Source organism: Brachycentrus maculatus, unplaced genomic scaffold (genome assembly GCF_059751285.1).
Source record: "Brachycentrus maculatus isolate JH-2025_06_01 unplaced genomic scaffold, ASM5975128v1 h1tg000904l, whole genome shotgun sequence".
NCBI classification, from domain to species: domain Eukaryota; kingdom Metazoa; phylum Arthropoda; class Insecta; order Trichoptera; family Brachycentridae; genus Brachycentrus; species Brachycentrus maculatus.
This window is the reverse complement of record NW_028281629.1, coordinates 229650-250093: the sequence shown is the minus strand read 5'-3', so window position 1 is coordinate 250093 and position 20444 is coordinate 229650. Positions and strand designations below refer to the sequence as shown.

The 20444-nt window shown below is 29.8% G+C and overlaps 1 protein-coding gene across 1 annotated transcript in view; it reads right to left on the bottom strand.

Annotated features, from left to right (window-relative positions):
- Window positions 1–17531, bottom strand: part of LOC148299892 (retinoid-inducible serine carboxypeptidase-like) — a 59406-nt gene extending 41875 nt beyond the window's left edge. The window contains exon 1 of the mRNA XM_088275523.1: window positions 17428–17531. Coding sequence (XP_088131649.1) covers window positions 17428–17531 — 104 coding nt within the window. The remainder of the gene's footprint in view (window positions 1–17427) is intronic.
- Window positions 17532–20444: the final 2913 nt, after the last annotated feature.

Sequence of the window (20444 nt, the reverse complement as noted above, 5' to 3'; positions counted from 1 at the left end):
AAATACGTGATACGTGTACTAAACCGTGACCTCATTTTCAGGTATTGAAGTAGAGAATAGGTCTTTTGTATTTCTGGTCAACGTTTATCTTATTCATTACATCTTTTTTTTTTCATTAACATTTATTTAAATCACAATTTTAAACATATTAAAAAAAAATATTTTGCAAAGACCCACTAAGCCATCTTGTGTGTCTTATCGGTGGAGTTCTTTTTGAATACCTTTTTATTGTTTTTAACCATTTGAACCTAATATGCACACAAAAAAAGAGAAAAATAAAAAAAAAACAAAATATTCATTATTATCTTTGACTCAAAGATGTATCCATTCGTTATTTGTGCTTGGTAAAAATTATGCCCACCGCGGAATTCATAAGTTAAGAAAAGTGTTAGCAATATCTGTGATCGGTGATAAACTTACACGCCTTAAAACACGCCAACCCACAATTAAGTAACCCAAACTAAAAATTTGCTTCCTAGAAAATGGATATTTCGTTCTCCGCTAGATTGTTATCTTTTGTGGAAAAAAGGCATAAAATATTAAATAATCCTTATTACATTAATCAATCCACCTCACAAATATACGTAAGTATTAATACATATGAAAATTAATTGCATGGCCATTATCATTAGTGGACTATGTGTCCCCATCTAGAATCAATAAATACTCATTATTATAGATATTTCAACGAAATTGGAATTATTTCATAGTATTATGAGATATTTTTGTGGTTATTTTATTTATCCAAGTAAGTAAAATAATAAATACTTATTTTTTTTAACATAATACTACATGAGGCTTTTTTAATAGATGTTTTATTAATTGTAACTAAAAAAAATAGTTTTTACTTAAGCAAATTTTTTTTGTACTTTTTTTAAAGTTTTTTAAAATTATTTTTAAATAAATAAAAATCACAAATCTGATCAATTCATAAATATCAACAGTTTTTAACATTTAATATTTGAGTTTCAATTGGTAAATACTGCTTTTAAAATCTACGTTATTTACCGTGTATAACTTAAATTAAAAATATACAGATATTACCACAAAGTGGCTACCGAATCAAAAAAATTAAATATAACATTTGGTTAAACTTTTAAAATACATCATTTTTTTATAAAACGAGGCATCTTCAAAAAAAATATTTAGTTTCCATTTAATATGTTAACCAGAGTTAATCTTAGTTAAATAATAAATAACCTATGAACAACTTTAAATACGCTTAATTGAAAACTAATTTATAAAAAAATAATTTATTTCTAAATAACTGGACGAAGAGTTGTTCTGTGGTTAAAACCTTAAACACATGTTTTATACATTTATTTAATCTTTAAAAATTCAGTAAAATCCGATCACGACTATCACTTTGTGAGCTGTTCATATTCTAAATAAATAAACAGTCTTCTTCAAAGAGGTTTACGAAATATGTTAAACTATCATGTGTTAAAATAAAAGTTCATGTAAATCATGTTTTAAGTTATAATATATATCAAATAGTTCTGCTTACATTATTCACGAAAAAGCACAGAACACGAACATCAAAAAAACTTGTTTTCCTAATTTCATATTATTTTTGTAGTTTACATTTATGGAGCTGTGTTTATTTTACTTTATCGGTTTTGTAATACAAGCTTGAAACTCATTTCTATAATAGCTCATTTATTACAAATAACGTATTTAAGAAAATATTTCTTACATGAAATTTTGATGGCTTTTCAAAATTATTTATTTTAAATTATAAATAAAATATTTTACATAAAAAAAATGAACTGCGATAAAAACAGTTTGATCAGAGTGTTGCATACTTATTTTTCTTTTAAGTCTTTGGTGTTAGTTTAGACTGAAAAATTAACTGCAGATAAACCTCCCTATGACGTACACTTATACAAGGTTTTTCATATAACGTTCGTGGCAGTTGTTTTTCTATAACGGTGGTCCTCTGTATAACGCAGTAAGTCCGTGTACTTTGAACTTGATAAACTTTTTATATTTTGTTTTATTTTACCATTATTTAAGGTGAATGTGATGAGACAGTATATCATTTACATATATCTATTAAAATAAATAAAAAACTGTATTTTTGTATCTTTTACTTATCAAACTCCCTTTAAGATAACTGTGGATATATTTTGATTGCTAAAATTCAACAATAAAAGTTAAAAATTTAAAGTTCTTTTTTTCACTCTACCAAATCTTCTAAAACATATTTATTCGTGATATTTTTACCGTAAACATGTCCCAAATCCAAAATTTCAGCAGGAAATTTACCAATTCTGCATACGCGAAAGTGCATTCTACTCTTTCTTAACATTTATAGTAGCACAAGTCAGAATTCGGTTCAACATGTTGCAGCAAAGTACAATAAACATACAGCATTATGTATGAAAGTGGGGCCTGTTAAATGCGCAAGAATTAAAGTACGTTTAAGTGAAGTGTCAGATGCCATAAGTTAGGTGCCTAGGAAAAGCTGCACTCGACAACGGAAATAAACATCGAGATACATTTTCTATAGTGTATACAATTTTGAAGTTCCAACGAATATCTCGGAGCGCTTCTTGTCATAAAACATTAAAGCAGATAATTGTTTAAACACACACGCACCTACCCATGTGTTGTAACTAAAATTATATTAATAATTTTGTTTTCAAATACATCTTCATCTTGTATAAATTCTTAAGATGATTTAAAATACACTTGAGTTTATTAACGTACCATAAACAGTACGAGTTTATATATGGGGATGAGCCCATACCTGTAGGTAAGAACTTTTCTAGTTCTCAAAAATAACGAAAAAATAGTAAAACAACTTTTTTCCAAAGTTCCTAGTAAATAAAATAATTTCAAATACGTAAAAAATAGTTTTTGCTAATGTACATGAAACTTAATTTTTTTTTTTTTTAATTTAAATTAAGATATAAAATCAAAGTATGCACTGAAACGTGGATACAAAAATTTTAACGTTTCTGTCAAATAAAACATAATTATTTAACCTTTCAATATAAAATAAAAAATAAAAAACTACTTTTAACTTTAATAATGTAAACACGAATTGTTTCGAGAAGTGCAAATGATCTGACTAACAGGTAAAAAACAGGCTGTTTTTTCACTTGCTGATAAAAACATCCGTAGTTTTTTAAACTAGTCATGTTTTTCATTCATAAACTCAAAATTAGTCTTAAACAAGAAACAATATTTTTATCATCATGTTATTCGATAAAGTTGGGGACAAAGAAATGAATAAGATCACTCAACATTCAGATATACTTACATTTGATTAGTCTCCCACGTGTACCTCCTCTCCCTTACACTCCGTTGGCCCTCCTCAATTACATAAATTTACTTTTATTTATTGTTTCGGCATTAACTTTGTGGTAAGACATGTTACAATGATTAAAGAAAACACTTGTTTTTTACCACATGAGTTTTATTATAGACTACATGTTTCAGAAGTTAAACTTTCATCATTCAGGTCTGTATAATAACTAAAATATAATAAAACTCAAGTGATAAAAAACAAGTGTTTTCTTTAATCATTGTAACATAAATTTACAATTTCATTCAATTACGATATTGTATTATCAGCCACATTGCAACTTGTAAATTTTGTTATTTTTTCTTAGTTTTCACTTATTCAAAAACAGCTGTATAGTAATAAACAAAACTTGACCAGCATCAAAAGTCTGTTATAGTATGTTAAAAATTTTTCTTTGATCTACTGACTCTGTTTTATAAATGTGGTATGTAAAATTGAAACAGCTATTGAAAGGTATGAACCTTAAACATTCACGCTTTTTGCTACTCATAATATTGTTTTATTAATATACATCGTTCAAGAAGTTAGAAATAAATAAATTATTACTTCTTTCATTTTAATGAAATAACATTTTGTATTCTAAGAGAATATTTACCAAGCAAACTTGCATTTTAACTTATATTTTACCTGCTTTAAAGAAAATAGGAAAATTTTATTTAAGTTTTAACAAAAAGTTGAATACAGAATACGTTATTTAAATTTTCCATGTAAATTGTGTTTTTTTTAAAGAGAGTATGTTCATTGCAAGATATTATTATATCCAATATCAAAATATCTTGAAATTTATCAAGCCATAAATTTCACTGGTAATAACCTGTGTGTAAGGAAACTTTTGAGGAATAATAATCTCATGCTATAAAAAATTAAATATGAATGTTTGTTTGTACAAAATCTTTACTCCCCTAAAGTTATTCACCGATGGCGTCAAAATTTTGACACAATGTTTCAATTGGGTTGTTGTATATTGTACATTTAATATGACTGGTGTTAAACGGGTTAATGAAAAAAAAATTGAAAAACAGATTTTTGGTCGAAATCACTTCATCATCGGTTGAACTTGAATTGCTTTACATATTCTAAATTGCTCATGGCGGACAGCATGCTTCTTGACACTAGGTGTCACTTAGCATTTTGAATGTTTTATTTTGCATTGTTATTTCAAAGATTTCGGTTATTTTAAAATTACTTACAAACAGCCAAAATAAGTACAAAAAGCCGGAAAGGCGCTTTTTATTTTCTTTATTTTCCATTTAGCCATATTGAGACATAGCAATGCTTACAACATTTTGAGTGTGTCCAAATACTTGTTCACAAAATCTGGATTACCTCCAATTACAGGAGTTATTTTCATATTATTTTTTAACATCTCATCAAAGATGAAGAAGAATATGGAAGTCTGGGCATTTACGGGGCTGACGACCGTCATCGGCTGGTTTAAGTGATCACTTTACACACGTGTAACATTCACCAATTCTACCCATTATTGACAACCACACTACTCAAATTCTTGGAAGTTCTATGTATATGAACCAATTTAGAAACCTTGTTCTTGAATCACTAGAACTTCATTAGAGACATCTATTGGTGAGATGTAAAGAAGCTTTTTATTAAGCAGAAACTCTTATATTAGTACACATACTAATACAAGAGTTTCTGCTTAGTAAAAAGCTTCTTTACATCTTACCAATAGATGTCTCTAGTGAAGTTCTAGTGATTCAAGAACAAGGTTTCTAAATTGATTCATATATATATAGAACTTCCAAGAATTTGAGTAGTGTGGTTGTCAATAATGGGTAGAATTGGTGAATGTTACACGTGTGTAAAGTGATCACTTAAACCAGCCGATGACGGTCGTCAGCCCCGTAAATGCCCAGACTTCCATATTCTTCTTCATCTTTGATGAGATGTTAAAAAATAATATAGCAATGCTTACCCAGGTATAGCTAGTGCAAAACACAAATAATATTGTCACATATCACTTTACGAGAGTTTATTTGGATTAACATGTCTTTGAAGTAGGTATCGTATTTGATACAGATGTACATTTGTACATTATAGGCATTTTGTATCAGATAAAATTCATAGTTCAATGAAGCTTAGTTCCAACAGACTGATTGTGTCTATATATGTAAATGCTCCAGGATAATGCCGTCATGAACATATATATGTAACTGTTATGAGGCTATACATATATGTACTTATGTATGTAACTGTAATGAGGCTATATATTAGACAATCCTCCATTCCAAGCCTAGGTTACCTCAATAATAATAATTGGTTGTTGCGCATTTGACAGTAACTTGATGTAAATATATTGAGATATACCAAGAATGCAGTATTACAAGTGGAAATACGATAATTCTGACTCAATATTTGGATATTGTCTATATAGAAACATAATAATGTACAAAATTTTGAGTGTATCCAAATACTTGTTCACAAATCTGGATTATCTCCAATTAGGATCTATTATTTAACATCTCAACAAAAATGAAGAAGAATTTACAGGGCTTACGAACTTCATAGGCTAGTTTAAGTGATCATTTTACATACGTGTAACATTCACCAATTCTACCCATGACTGACAACCACATTATTCAAATACTTGTAACTTCTAGATATATATAGAGATCAAACTCGGAACACAGTGCTTGACTTCGCTAGAACTTCCCTAGAGACATCTTTGGTGGGATGAAGAAAGCTTTTTTCATCAAAAATCATCCCATCACCGTGTCCACCTCCGTAGTGTAAAGGTCAGCACGCTCGGATTCGATTCCCAGGGAGGGTTCACATAAATATAAGTGATTTTTTACTCTAATATTTATTCAATATCTACCTGAATCCTAGTGCTTATCACCTTTCCTTCATGTGTTAACAATCAAGATAACACTGTTTTTATATGATGCAGTACCCTTTGCACCACTGGGTGCAGATAAGGGTTTGAAAAAGATGTAGATTGATCCGTAGTTCAATCATCGTGAGCGTATTTAAATATTTCTCTTATGATATTCAGGCGAAAGTATGAAAATGAATATTCGATTCCGCTTGAAAAAAACCAATCCGTGTCCCGCTTACCATACCTCTTTACTCGGCATTTTTCTCAATTGCCGGTCCTATTTTCAGAGCTTGCTGGGGGACAATTCTCAATCCTTGGCGTGAAAACTGGCTGGGAGCCTTCGCTTTAGAGGCAAGTAAACATGAGTTAGGATTTAATAAAACTGTTTCGTTTCTACGGCCGCTTCACATCCGGCAAACGCAGTATGCTTCCGGTAATATATTTTTCCAAGCCCCTAGAATTACATCGTGAATATATTTATCTTTCTTTATGATCCAGTGCAAAATATCGTAGTTATATCCATACAATGCTTTGAATTCAGCAGTATATGTAATTACCCAGACTTTATTTATTATTTTTCATGTATGTTGAGATGTCAAAATGCAAGAAAATATATTACACTCTCCTTATCATTCATCTTTCACTTTGTATAATACCACTTTAAAAAACGTTTCGGAGTAATCATTCTATTATCAGGTCAAATGTACATTAAAATGTAATTATTACAGTTTGAAACTGTTATGATTGTTCAAAACGAAGTAGTGTTTTTTTAAGTGGTATAACGCAAAGCAAACGATGAATAATTAGGAAAGTATTTTTTACCATAACACAAAATTAACAATGTTTTTAATATACAAAATAAAGAAAAATATATGTACACTCTAGATTTCGAATGTGAGGCATTTCGATCCCCTCATCCGAATGCAATGGTGCATAGTTCACTGCATCGCATAGAAGCAGTGTTATCTTTTTGGCCCAAATGTGATTCTTCCGATAAATGTGCGGTTAAACGATATATGATAGATGTTCAAATGGTGAAACGAGGAAATAATGCAAGGCTTAGATAAACATTATCAATAAAATTAAGAAAGGTGTGGTGAGATGGTTTAAACATGTGGAACGTATGAGTGTGGAAAACATGGTAAAACAAATTTATGTGACGAATGTGGATGGGAAAAGGAGCATAGGAAGACTGAGGCAAACTTGGCACGATCAGGTATGTCATGTACTTGAGAGCGGCCGGGCCAGGAAATGGAATAATCAACGGATGTGTATGAGGAGAGATGCATGTATGTGGAAGAGATGAAGATGCTTGCAAAGACAGAGTGATGTGGCGTTCTATTCTCTCTGCCTACCCCTACGGGGAAGTGGCGTGAGGGTTTGTAAGGTGGTTAGTTAGCTATTATTTTTTTGTTTTTTTTTTGTAATACATTCAAAAATACGCAGCGAGGTAAATACACCTTCTTTTCAGCATAATATGCAAACTTTTATACATCGCACGCAAAATATTCGTGCTGTAAAAAGAAATTTAGTCATAACTGAATAAAATCATCGATCCTACCTTCTTAAAGGACTCCCACATGGACTGAGTCGAATCAGAAATTCTTCTTTCATATCGCACGTTGATATGTCAGAGATACGTCTAATTCATTCTCGTCACAAACAGTACGGACTTATGGCAGTAGTCTTTATCGCGATATGCATACTTTTGTAAGTCTACAAAAATTAAGGCTCGGAATAAAAAAAACAAATCAGATGGGATAGCATATCAATAAAGTTCCTGTCATCTGTTCTCGCTTGTGTTTATGAGGTCTAATTTTGTCAAAGGTTTGCTTCCTGCTTCGATCCCTTAGGTCAGTGTTCCGCAAAGTGTGTGCCGCGGCATACTGGTGTACCGTGGCGATTAATTGGTGTGCCATGGAAAAGTCTAGTTTTGTGAACATAACACATCTAGAAATAGCTGAAACTGAGCGAGGTGTTTTATTACGCGAAAAGCTTTGCGAATCGGGATTTTCGACTCTGACTACTATTTTTTTTAAAGGAGAGAACGCCTGAGGACAGCCAACGAAGAGGTGAGAGAAACCTTATCAAAAATTGCTCCAAATTTTTATCACCTATGCTTAGTTAAGTAGGCTCACTATAATAAGCCTATTGATATAATACAATTGAAATATGAAAAGAGTATTAATTAATTATCTATGCATCTAGATTTTTTAAAGTTATTATGCCCTTGAAGTATTTTGAATAATGTACGAGTCGTAAAGGGTAGATTTAGGGGAGTGTCCCCATGCGGTGATACTATATCCTAGTAAGTTCTCCTCAAGAGACAAAAATGGTACACCATTCTTTACGTGGACTTGTCTTTTAAGTATTGTAAGTAATCGATCGTGTCAAGTTTTCTACAAAATACAAATGTTTAACAATGGGCACAATAGCAAATTTTACTTAAATGTATAAAGTGATCACTTAAGCCAACCTAATGCCAAGTTGTAAGTCCTTAAATACCCAGTCTTACATCTTCTTTGGTTTGAAAACGATTGATATTTTATCTCATGTTCAGACACTTATCATATCGCTCACTCTTTTCAAGAACGTCATGAATCAAAAATCGTAAATTTTCAGTTGTGCATGTTTTCGGAATGCCTAGAAAATGTACTATATCCCAGCAAAATAGGAATATTTTTTATATAATATATACCCGCTACAGGGCAGAAAGTGTTGTTTTTGCATTTTGAAGAAAATGTATTGTTTAATTATTTTTTTTAAATATACTGAATATTTTTCAAATGGAGGAAAAACCTCCAGGTTTCAAACATCTGTTGCACAGTAAAAAGTTTAATAAGTGGCTTGATATTTATTTTTACAATGTATTATATTTTTAAACTAAAACGATCTCCTGAAAAATCAAGTTATTCGATTTACGACGTTCTTGAAAGAAATGAGCGATATGTTATATTTGCTTTCGGATTATATTAATTTTAATAATTCATCCATATTAAATTAAGTTTTTTTTATTTTTTGGTGTACGTCCAAAATTTCTTGATTTGCCAGGTGTACCTTGAACAGAAAAAAGTTTCGGAACACTACTGCCTTAGGTCAGACCTTAGTGTATATCTGAAAGCGAAAAGTGTAAACTCTATTTGTCGATTGACGGAATGTCGACCCTCGTCCTATAGGGAACGCGTGCCAGGAATATATTCCTCGGACAAAGGACTATAACCATCATAACCAGTATTGTTACGTGAGGAACTACAATATATCCTTAGGACTCTGATTTCCTCATTTATAGTAGATTTGTTACATGACCTAGTTTTTAAAACGAATCGAAAAGGCATAAAAATTATTTCGATATCAATAACATTAAAAAAATTGAAGTAAGAACTATTATTTGAGCTCAATGGTCTGAATATTTAAAAATTATGATTATTATGATTCGTACATAGTATTATTTTCTTGTAACTAGTAAAAATTACTAACGTAATATTAATTTCTTTATTGAAAGGAAAACACTGTTAAAAAAATATAAATGAAATAAAAAAATATAAATGAACATTTAAGAAAACCGAAAGTGTTTTTTTTCATGCCACTGATAAAATCCAGATGTACAGGGTGTATTAATAGTGAAAATCAAAAACAACATAGGCTGCGATCGCGCTTTCGTTAATATGAATATAGCTTATTTTGTACTATAATATTATATAGGAGCATCCATTTAAATGTGTGAGTTAAAAGGTAGATAAAAAGGATACTTTTATTTATTTATGAGATTGTTGATAAAGAAGGAGAAAACGGGGTAGAAGAGAATTATTCAAAAACAAATCTCTCTTTTTCTCTAATCTTTCAAACAAATGTTCCATTCTAAATACGAGTATTAACATAAAGATAAGTAAAACATTAACTACGCTAAGCGTCAGTCTTTTGATTAGGTAATACGAATGTTGCACTGTTAAATGGTGTTGCACAAAAAAACAACAATCTTAACGTGCCAAAACAAACTTCTACAGAGGAAATATTCGTCAAATTAAAACTAATGTCAAATCACAAGTAAGCACTTGTAAAAAACTAATACACAAATCACCAGTAACACAATTTATCAAAACATACATAAAACCTTAAGATCTATAACACAGAAACCCATAAAACAAAATCAAACACGTTTAATTCCAAAAAAACTTTGAATTTTAGTAGAACCTACTTCCACAATCCATCAAGTAACGATATGTGTATAAAATAGCTATTGTTTATTGGATAAAGAATGTGAATATATTTGAAATATCGCTCACTCCTTTCAAGAACGTCATAAATCAAAATTCGTCAATTTTCAGTTGTGTATGTTTTCGGAATGCCCGAAAAATGTACTATATCCCAGCAAAAGAGGCACATTTTTAACTTAATATTTACCCGCTACAGAGCAGAAAGTGTTGTTTTTGCATTTTGAAGAAAAGGTATTGTTTTATTATTTTTTTAAATATAATAAATATTTTTCAAATGGAGAAAAAACCTTCAGATTTTACCTTAAATGATCTGTTGCAAAGTAAAAAGTTCTACAAGTGGCTTGATATTGATTTTTAATAAATTGTGTTATATTTTTAAACTTTAAAAACGTTCTCCTGAAAAATCGAGTTTTTTGATTTATGACGTTCTTGAAAGGAGTGAGCGATATGTAGAACGTATCATCTGACCATGTCATCCTTTATTGCATGAATCATAATTGACAAGTTACTTTGTAAAAAAATATTAATATCCCTTCGGCACAGGAAAACTCTGAGAGGACACATTTTTGTATTTTAAATTGAAAATATATCTTTCATGAATTAACAAAAAAACAAACAGATAAATCATTATACTATTCTAGGCAGTATATATTTTTTATGTAATCTGTTATTCTTCTAACCCTTATATGCACCCAATGGTGCAAAGGGCACTGCATCATATAAACGCAGTGTTATCTTGATCGTCAACACATGAAGGAAAGGTAATCAGCCCTCCGCTTCAGGTACCAGTCCAGGGTAATATTGGATATATTTATATTTAATCTGATATAGTGATATGAATCATACAAAATTTAAGTTTTTTAATATATCTACATGTATAAGGAAAAAAAACTTACTTAAAATTGCCACAAACTTCCAAAAATAGTATCTCATATGATGATACTTATTAAAAGGCGCTTTTAGGGCAAACAAATAAGTTGAACTATACCACCCATTTATTTTAGGCGATATAACAGAGTGGGGAAACGTTATGGTTATGGGTAATCTGAGTTGAATTTGTTGAAGGTTCTTCGAAACAAATATTCTACAAAACAATTTATTCCAGGAAACTATAAACTTAAACCTTCAAAAACAATTAAGTTTACCTTATCTTAGGTAAAGGTTACGGTTTAAGTAAGTGCTATCCGAATTAAGATTCCGAAAAGTACCCGTGGGGGAAGTAATGCATACCTTCCCCTCATTAAGTGGGCGTAATGTTATTTCCTCCGCTACATTTTTCTTGGCGAATACAAGTGTTTACACACGTCAGGATCTCACCACCTGTATAGCGAGTGAGGGTAAATACCTACCCTAACTCGATTCCATGCAAACTCACTTATCTCCTGGCAAACTCACTGGGTTGTGTTAATGCCGGGTCCAAACTTGCACTACATCCACGAGGAGCACTTAAATAGTTTATTTCGAACATTAATAAATTTAACCACAAAAATTACACACAGATCCAACAACAATTTGTTCAAGAAACATCATTTATAACATTAAAAAGTATTAAAAAATAAATTGATGGCGCTCTCCACAATGATACCTCGCTCAACTCAAGGTTCTCATTTGATGACAGACCTTCAATTTTATCCATTTATAAGTCTGCATTGAATTGGTACTGCTTTTAAATCAATTTTATTTTTAACTAACTGTATCCGGCTGCGCGTTGCTGAACACAACAGCCACAATAGAAACCATACATTTATAATATGTTTTATTTCACAATGACTTTACAAAAACATAAATTTCAACAGATGACTCTACCATTACGGTAAAAACTACTGAAAATGTTTTCACTTCGTTTTAACTTAAATTTTTGTCACAAATATATACAAAGCTATCGCTGAATGACTTAATTCTGACAACATTTTGAGTGTGTTCAAATGCTTGTTCACAAAATCCGGATTATCTCCAATTACAGGAGTTACAATGTAACACGTGTGTAAAGTGATCACTTAAACTAGCCTATGACGGTCGTCAGCCCCGTGAATACCCAGAGTTCCATATTCTTCTTCATCTTTGATGAGATGTCAAAAAATAATATGACTTTATTTAAATAATATGACTTTAAGATTTAAAAAAATACCAACGATTTTTTACTATTAATTAAAATAGTGAAAAATTCACCCGTAATTAAATGCAACATTGTGTCAAAATTTCTAATAAACTATTTAATAAATAAGAGAAATAATGATTTGAAAAAAACGAATAATTTAATTTTGATTTACAAAGATTGGTTTAATAACAAACCGTTTGGAATTCAACAATCCAATGATTTTTTAGTCTAAGTAGTGATTTTTGTTCAACATCCTTCCATGTCGCACTTCAGAAATTTCATTTTTTTACTTTTATTAGTACCTGGATGTTATATAGGATATCTGATTGAATCGAAGCGGGGTTAATTTTCTTACATTAATAACATTACGGGAAGGAGGTCAATCCTGCGCTTAAAATTCATGGACTAAGGAGAAGAGAATATATTAGATGGAATAAAGATTACTAAAGTGAAGGAGCATAAGGAATGGCAAAACTGTTATTTAGGAAAGGACATAAAGACGCAACTCTTTGTTTATGTAATACATCACACACCGCCTTCAGTAAGTTTTGAAAAATAATATAAAACAAGGGATGCTAAGGTTAGTGAACTAGGGGAACAGGATAATTGGTAATATGAGTAATATGGCGAATGTGGAATAATAGTGGACAGATAGCATTTGATTCTTCTTCTTCTGTGTGTATTCCTATGCCAAGTCACCCTAACGTCGACGATCGTTTGAGAGTAATTATCCCTGTCTCGGTGGTTCTGATCTTCGTCCAATCTCGTATATTCCAAGGACAGGAGATCTGTCTTCTGCTCACACTTCGTAGACCTTCTATTTTGTCTTTAATGATTGGTGCAGTAGTTTGTTCTACTCCTTTCTAAGCACGTGCCACAGATAGGACTCCTACCGGTCTTTGATTTTAGTCAGCGAATGTCTTCGTATTCTTGCTTTTTGGAGCATGTTCATATTGTTGACTATATTGGTCCATGAAATGCATAGCATTCTACGATGAAGCCACATTTCAAATGCCTTTAACCGGTTCAAAGTGCTGAAATTGAGGGTCTACGATTAAACTCAACGTAAAGAATATCGTTATTACAGAAAAGCTATTTTTAACTATTTTATGACGAATTTTCACAAATAATACATTCAATATACTAAAATTTGTAAACATACATGTGTATACATGAAATACTCAAAAGATTTTTAGGTCCATGGGTGAATCCACAGGTTTTTTAGTGAATCGAATTTACTTTCATATGGGACCTAGATGCTATTGAATTCGAAGCTTTTTTAGATCCATTTACCATATTTTTCCCAACATCTTGATCCAAGTTGATCTTATTAACCCCACACGGTGATAATAGAGTAAAGGGTATTTGGTAGGAAAAATGCCCCTGTAATAATATTCGCCACTCTATGCGAAGTATTTTTAGTCGTAAAACCATAGGCAATATAATATATTTAAAGTATGTATTTTCGAAATACGAAAATAAAACTGAAAAGAAATTTATTTTATTTTATTTTATTTAAATTTATAGTATTTATTTTATTTTTTGGCATCTCAACATAGATGAAGAAGAATATGGAAGTCTAAGCATTTACGGGGCTTACAATAGTCATTAGCAATTTTAGGAGTTAATGCCCAGACTTCCATATTCTTTCTTCTTCATCTATGTTGAGATGCCAAAATATATAATATGTACATGAAAACTTACTCCTATAATTGGAGATAATTCAGATTTGTGAACAAGTATTTAGACACACTCAAAATGTTGTTAATGATATTTATTTGCTCTTTTTCTACAAAAATGAGCCATACGCATAAAACGGGGTATTCTTCATTATCAATTACTTTTACTAAGTGGTCGTATAAAATTTAGTCTTGTTGCAAGTTGAACAATCTTGACCCACATATCCTTTTACAATGTCTGTCTTACACATTCATTCAGGGCAAACAAATATCTTTCTTTACTTATATATGAAAATATATTTTAAAAACGGTTACAGAGCTTTAATTAAGTTCCCCGATACTGCAGGGCGAGTAGTATGTTTGCCACAGCATGCCTACTACATTGGGATGGCCTGTTAAGGCACCGAGTGGCAGGCTTCCGGGAGAGGCTGATGAAGAGCTCCAACCTCATCATAAAGCGACTTGTGGAGCACAGATGGGGGCTGGACATGTGGCAGCACTGGAGCCATCGAGCTAATCTTCATCTACATCTCTCCAAAATTTCTTTTTTTTTTCTTTCGCCGTTTCTTTTCGTTATTTGTATTTTTATTTTTTTTATTTTAATTTCATTTTATAAGAAAAATGTTGTAAAACATAAATGGTTTACTAAATATTGCACCCACCATTCAGTCAAACTAGAATATTATTATTATTATTTTTATTATTATTTTTATTCTATGTTTAGCACACGACCTAGTGCCTGTGAATGCCCTAGACAACAAGTCGTCCTACTTGTATTGTATGCTGCTTCCGCGTCACATGTCAACATGTAAAGCATAAACTCTAGAATCCTCCGTAATGCAGAATTTTTCTTGAATTTGTGTTATATTCAGTTTGTGAAATGCATCATTATTCTCCAGTGCCACATCCAAACGTGTTTATTCTCTATCGCTCCGCCTAAAGTCCACGTTTCAAATGTCGAACAAAAATATGGGAACGGTGACAGCCGGTTTTGCTGTTTTTGTTACATTTTAATCCCATATTTTCTTAATCTTCAAACGCGTATCCGCACCCGTTGATGCATGCAAAAAAATGTAATGGCACTTGTAAACAGAATATTAACAACCTGTATTTGTATTTATTTTAATTCGAAAAACAGTTTTTACAGTAGGATTCAATTCTAAAGGTAATCAAAACGATACATAATATTTAATTCATTCACGCCTTAACCTCCAAAACAGTATATTTTACAAATATATATATATTTATTTAAATGATTATTTTCTTCTTCTTCATCAAACCCTTATCCGCACCTGATGATGCATAGGGCACTGCATCACATAAACGCAGTGTTATCTTAATCGTCAACACGTGAAGGAAAGGTGATCAGCCCCCCGCTTCAGGTAGTGGTCCAGAGTTATATTAAATAAATATTAGAGTGAGAAATCATCTATATTTATTACACCCCCCCATCCTTGAAATCGAGCCCAGGACCTCCAATATGGTAGCCGAACGTTCTGATCATTGCACTACGGAGGTGGATAAGCCCAGATTTAACGCCTCGACAAAATACCCAGCTCTCTACATCAATGTTGGGATAAATAACTCTTAAGTGGACAACATTTCTTCGTAATATCTGGATGCACTCAACATGTAGTGAATAAAATAACTGGTGGAATCATATTATACAAACGTTAAATAAAAATTGTTAATCGTGTTTTAAGGCGTATCCAAGTATGTAAAGCAGTTCGGGGAGAATCTAACAAACATTTTATAAAAATCTCTTAATAAATACCAGACTTCTTTATGTTGAGATTTCATTATAAATTTCAAATACTAACGCATACATACCTTAAGAATTAAATTTTCAAGTCGATGAACATATGTGAAAAAATATGTATATAAAAATATATTAGAATTTTTTCTAAGGACACCTTCGATTGATAGGTTTTAATAATAAAATACAACATGTCTCGAATAAAATTACTTTTATTTTGTTTAGAATTGTATTTACCATTATTAAATATCAAAAAACTTACTTTTAATCTTTTACATAAAAGAATAACAAAAAAGAAAATCAGATATTTAAAATTTTTTTTGAATTGGCATGCTCACGATATTCTATTTTCCGTAGATACCCTTCAATACCTCAAGAAAATAATGAAATTTTAGTAACTAACTTTCTTAAATGTTCACCATTACGATAAAAAACAATTTTTTTCATCAGAAATTTTTACATGTAAATACGTCTCTTGATATTACAATAATTAATGTCAAAGTTCCCGACATCATAAAATGAACCATTCAAGTATCGAGATAAAACCAGAAGGGCACTTGTTTTCTTAACGACTTTATTCTATAAAGAATGTATTAACATAAATTAGTATTTTATGTGTAACCCAGAAAACGGTTTATGATCATTGCTCGCATAAAATGTATTACGGAAAATATTTTTCTTGTAAAGCAAAATGATATCCATTGAATCCTCTCCTTTAATTAATTCAAGAAAAGCAAGATTTAATGAGTCATAAATCTTTATAAACAAGCGCTGTAATAATTAAAAAATGTTTCCCAAACTAATTTATTAATTTTACAGTCTGTTGTACTCTGGACTAAACCGTTAGTGAAGAAATTACCCATATAATTCATTACTTTTTGGATGTTACATATTTTTGTAAATCCACCTTCCACATCTTTATTATCCTACGTTCAAGCATAGTTAAAAGCCTAATTTAAAAAAATGTTGGTAAAATTTAATTGTAACAAGTATTCTCTCTGCTGTATTTTTTCAACAAAATCATATCAACAATATTTCGAATACTAATTTCAATGATTCTGTCATCACCATTTTTAATACATAAATAATAATAATCTATTATTAGATTAAAACCAATATTTTTAGCTTTTCCACTTTTTTATTTGACCAGCGACCGGGTTTCGTCGTTACCGACATCATCAGACTGGTCTGATGATGTCGGTAACGACGAAACCCGGTCGCTGGTCAAATAAAAAAGTGGAAAAGCTAAAAATATTGGTTTTAATCTAATAATAAATTAAAAATGCAGTTCCATCACGAAGTGTCAGTGGATAATATAAATCTATTAATAATAATCTGTAATCTCTCATATTTCTTACTTGTGTAATATAAATTTAGCTACATATATTTTGACCTAACCCGAGCATCGATTCCATACAAAATTATCGCTTCATCCGTGTAGTTTAAATAACTGTTCTGTGGAATATAAAACCTCATTCAAATGTAACAAAATACATAATTAAATGTATGTAACTTCTTCCTTTTTGTCTACCTCGGGGTCGGCCGTGCAGCGCAATGTAGGGCAGTCTGGATAGTTCCATTCTCCTCAGATGCGCATACCTTGTCTTCTTCGTTGCCTTCTCCAACTAACGGCATCGTCAATCTCGCATATTTTTCTTATTTTGGTGTTCCTTATTCTATCTCGTAGACTCTTGCCAGACATGCTCCTTAGAGTCTTTATTTCTGACCTTAGCAATTTGTTACTACGGTATTCGCTCTTTATTCAATCCTATATGTCATGATGGGTGGCACACAAGTTTTATATATTTTATTTTCGCTGCCGATTTTCATGTCAGGAATATTCCATATTATCAGACTTCTTGAGATTACTAAGCTTTGTTTACTTGCCTCATAACGTCATATCGTAGATTCATTGGATCACACGTGTCCACACCCATATATTTGAACTTTTGCACCTGTTCTACTAAGACACCATTTTTATAACATAATGTTAAAATGCATTTTAAGAAAGATATTTAAAATACTTTAAGGTACATGTAATTGACGAATTTCGAAAATAAAATGTTCGAAAAAAGCAGTAAATATTTTTTAATATAAATATCGTTAAAAATAAAATGTCAAATGCAAATTTCAAGTTAACTTCACTACGTAGTTAACAAGTTAACGTCCGTTTATTACCGACCCAAAGCTCTTATGCTCAAACATGATAACGTTCATCATCCCAGAACTAATGAAAGGAAAATATTTTCATTCTCGTTATTCAGTATTTGTTGGTGAAGAGAAATTGATTCCCGAAGCTTTCTCTCATCGTTTTGCTGTATTTGAAGGAATTTTTTATTTTCATCACTAAATACATGCAAACGTGCATAAAATAGAGGAATTAAGCTCATTTGATAAAAAAAAATGTTTCTGTTTTCGTTTTAAAAAAAAAAAATTGTTAAAATATTTTTCTAACCCCGCGAGCAACTTTTTAAAACGATTAAATAAGATATATATATATATATATATATATATATAAATATATATATATATATATATATATATATATATATATATATATATATATATATATATATATATAAATATATATATATATATATTTATATATATATATGTATATATATATATATATATATATATTTATATATATATATATATATATATACATATATATATATATATATATATATATATATATATATATATATATATATATATTGAAATATATAAATACATATTTATATATATAAATATATATAAATATATATATATATATATATATATATATATATATATATATATATATATATATATATATATATATATATATATATATATATATATATATATATATATATATATATATATATATATATATATATATATATATATATATATATATATATATATATATATATATATATATATATATATATATATATATATATATATATATATATATATATATATATATATATATATATATATATATATATATATATATATATATATAAATATATATATATATATTTATATATATATATATATATATATATATATATATATATATATATATATATATATATATATATATATATATATATATATATGTATATGTATATATATATATATAAATATATATATAATATAATTCGAAACAATGTTTTAAATAATATAAATTCAAAAATTTGTAACAACTATTTCGGCCCACAAGGACAATGTCAATCCTTTTCGAACTAACCAAATGTACGTATTTAAGTATTCGATAACAAAATATTCTAATAAAAATTGCTATTTTACAAGTAAAACGTATTTTTTGGAAATAATTGATATATTTTAATTAATATCGCGAATTATTAAAGCCTATACTCTCCATTCAGTTCTACTGTATACCAAAACTCCGATTGTTGTTCTCATTAACTAAATATCCAATCTTACTCCTTGTCACCCTTGTCGTGTAGTCAGTTTGCGACAGCTGACAATCTCTAAATGTGTCATACATAGATAATATTCGAAGCGACCCAGGTAACATGCCTCAGGCGGAATTTTCCTATAAAAAGCGTCTTTTTTTATTCGAGAGTCACTCACTACGTAATATTATTCACAAAAAGGCGACATTTGAAGAGGAGTTAGATTGCTTGTCAGTTGTTAGATAATCCACGTGAAAATATGTAATCTCATTGTGTAATACATATGTTCATACACATATTTTAGAACTTTTTATAAAGTGCCAACTTTGAATGACGCGTGAAAAAAAACATCAAGAATCTAAAGAATATATAAATTATCCATGTGATGGATGATAATACTTCACATCACATTCTAAAATATGTTTATATTTTAAACCAATATTACAGAATATTTAAAAAAAAATACACTTTTCTTAAAACCCGTAACTCAAGATTGGATGTCAGATTAACTAAAAATATTTCAAGGTATTTATTTATTGCTGGTGGGTTGATATTAAAGTGAAAAGATAACAAGTCAACTAAGTAATACACATAACTTTTATAAAATAAAAAAATTTAATTAAAAAAAAAATGTTATAATAAAATATTTTATTAAGTTTATAAAATGTGCCACAAAGTATCTGTGAAAAACATTCAAGAAAAAACACAACCATTATTTAAAACTAGATTGATATTTTCGAACCGGTTTTCGATTAGTTTTGCAAGGGGTTTGGATTCTGAAAAATTAATTTATGAATATTTACGAAATATATATAAGTACATATCCGCTCATCAAGATTTAAGTATACCAGTTTCGAGACGTACGCTCTTCGTCCGGACAATCACTACGCTAGCAAGCAAATAATACTAAAAAAAGTGAAGGGTTCGCCGAAACCAGTAGACTTATACCTCGGTTAGTGGTTAAATAATTGCATATCTAACATTTTCATAAAAATTATTGACCACAAAGTTGTATTATTATTATAAGCTTAATTTATGTTAACTTTATAACGTAATTAAAATATGAATGAAAGTTAACGCACCAACTACGCACCGTAGAAAACTTTAATTTCTTATGACTGATATTTAAGACCGGTTT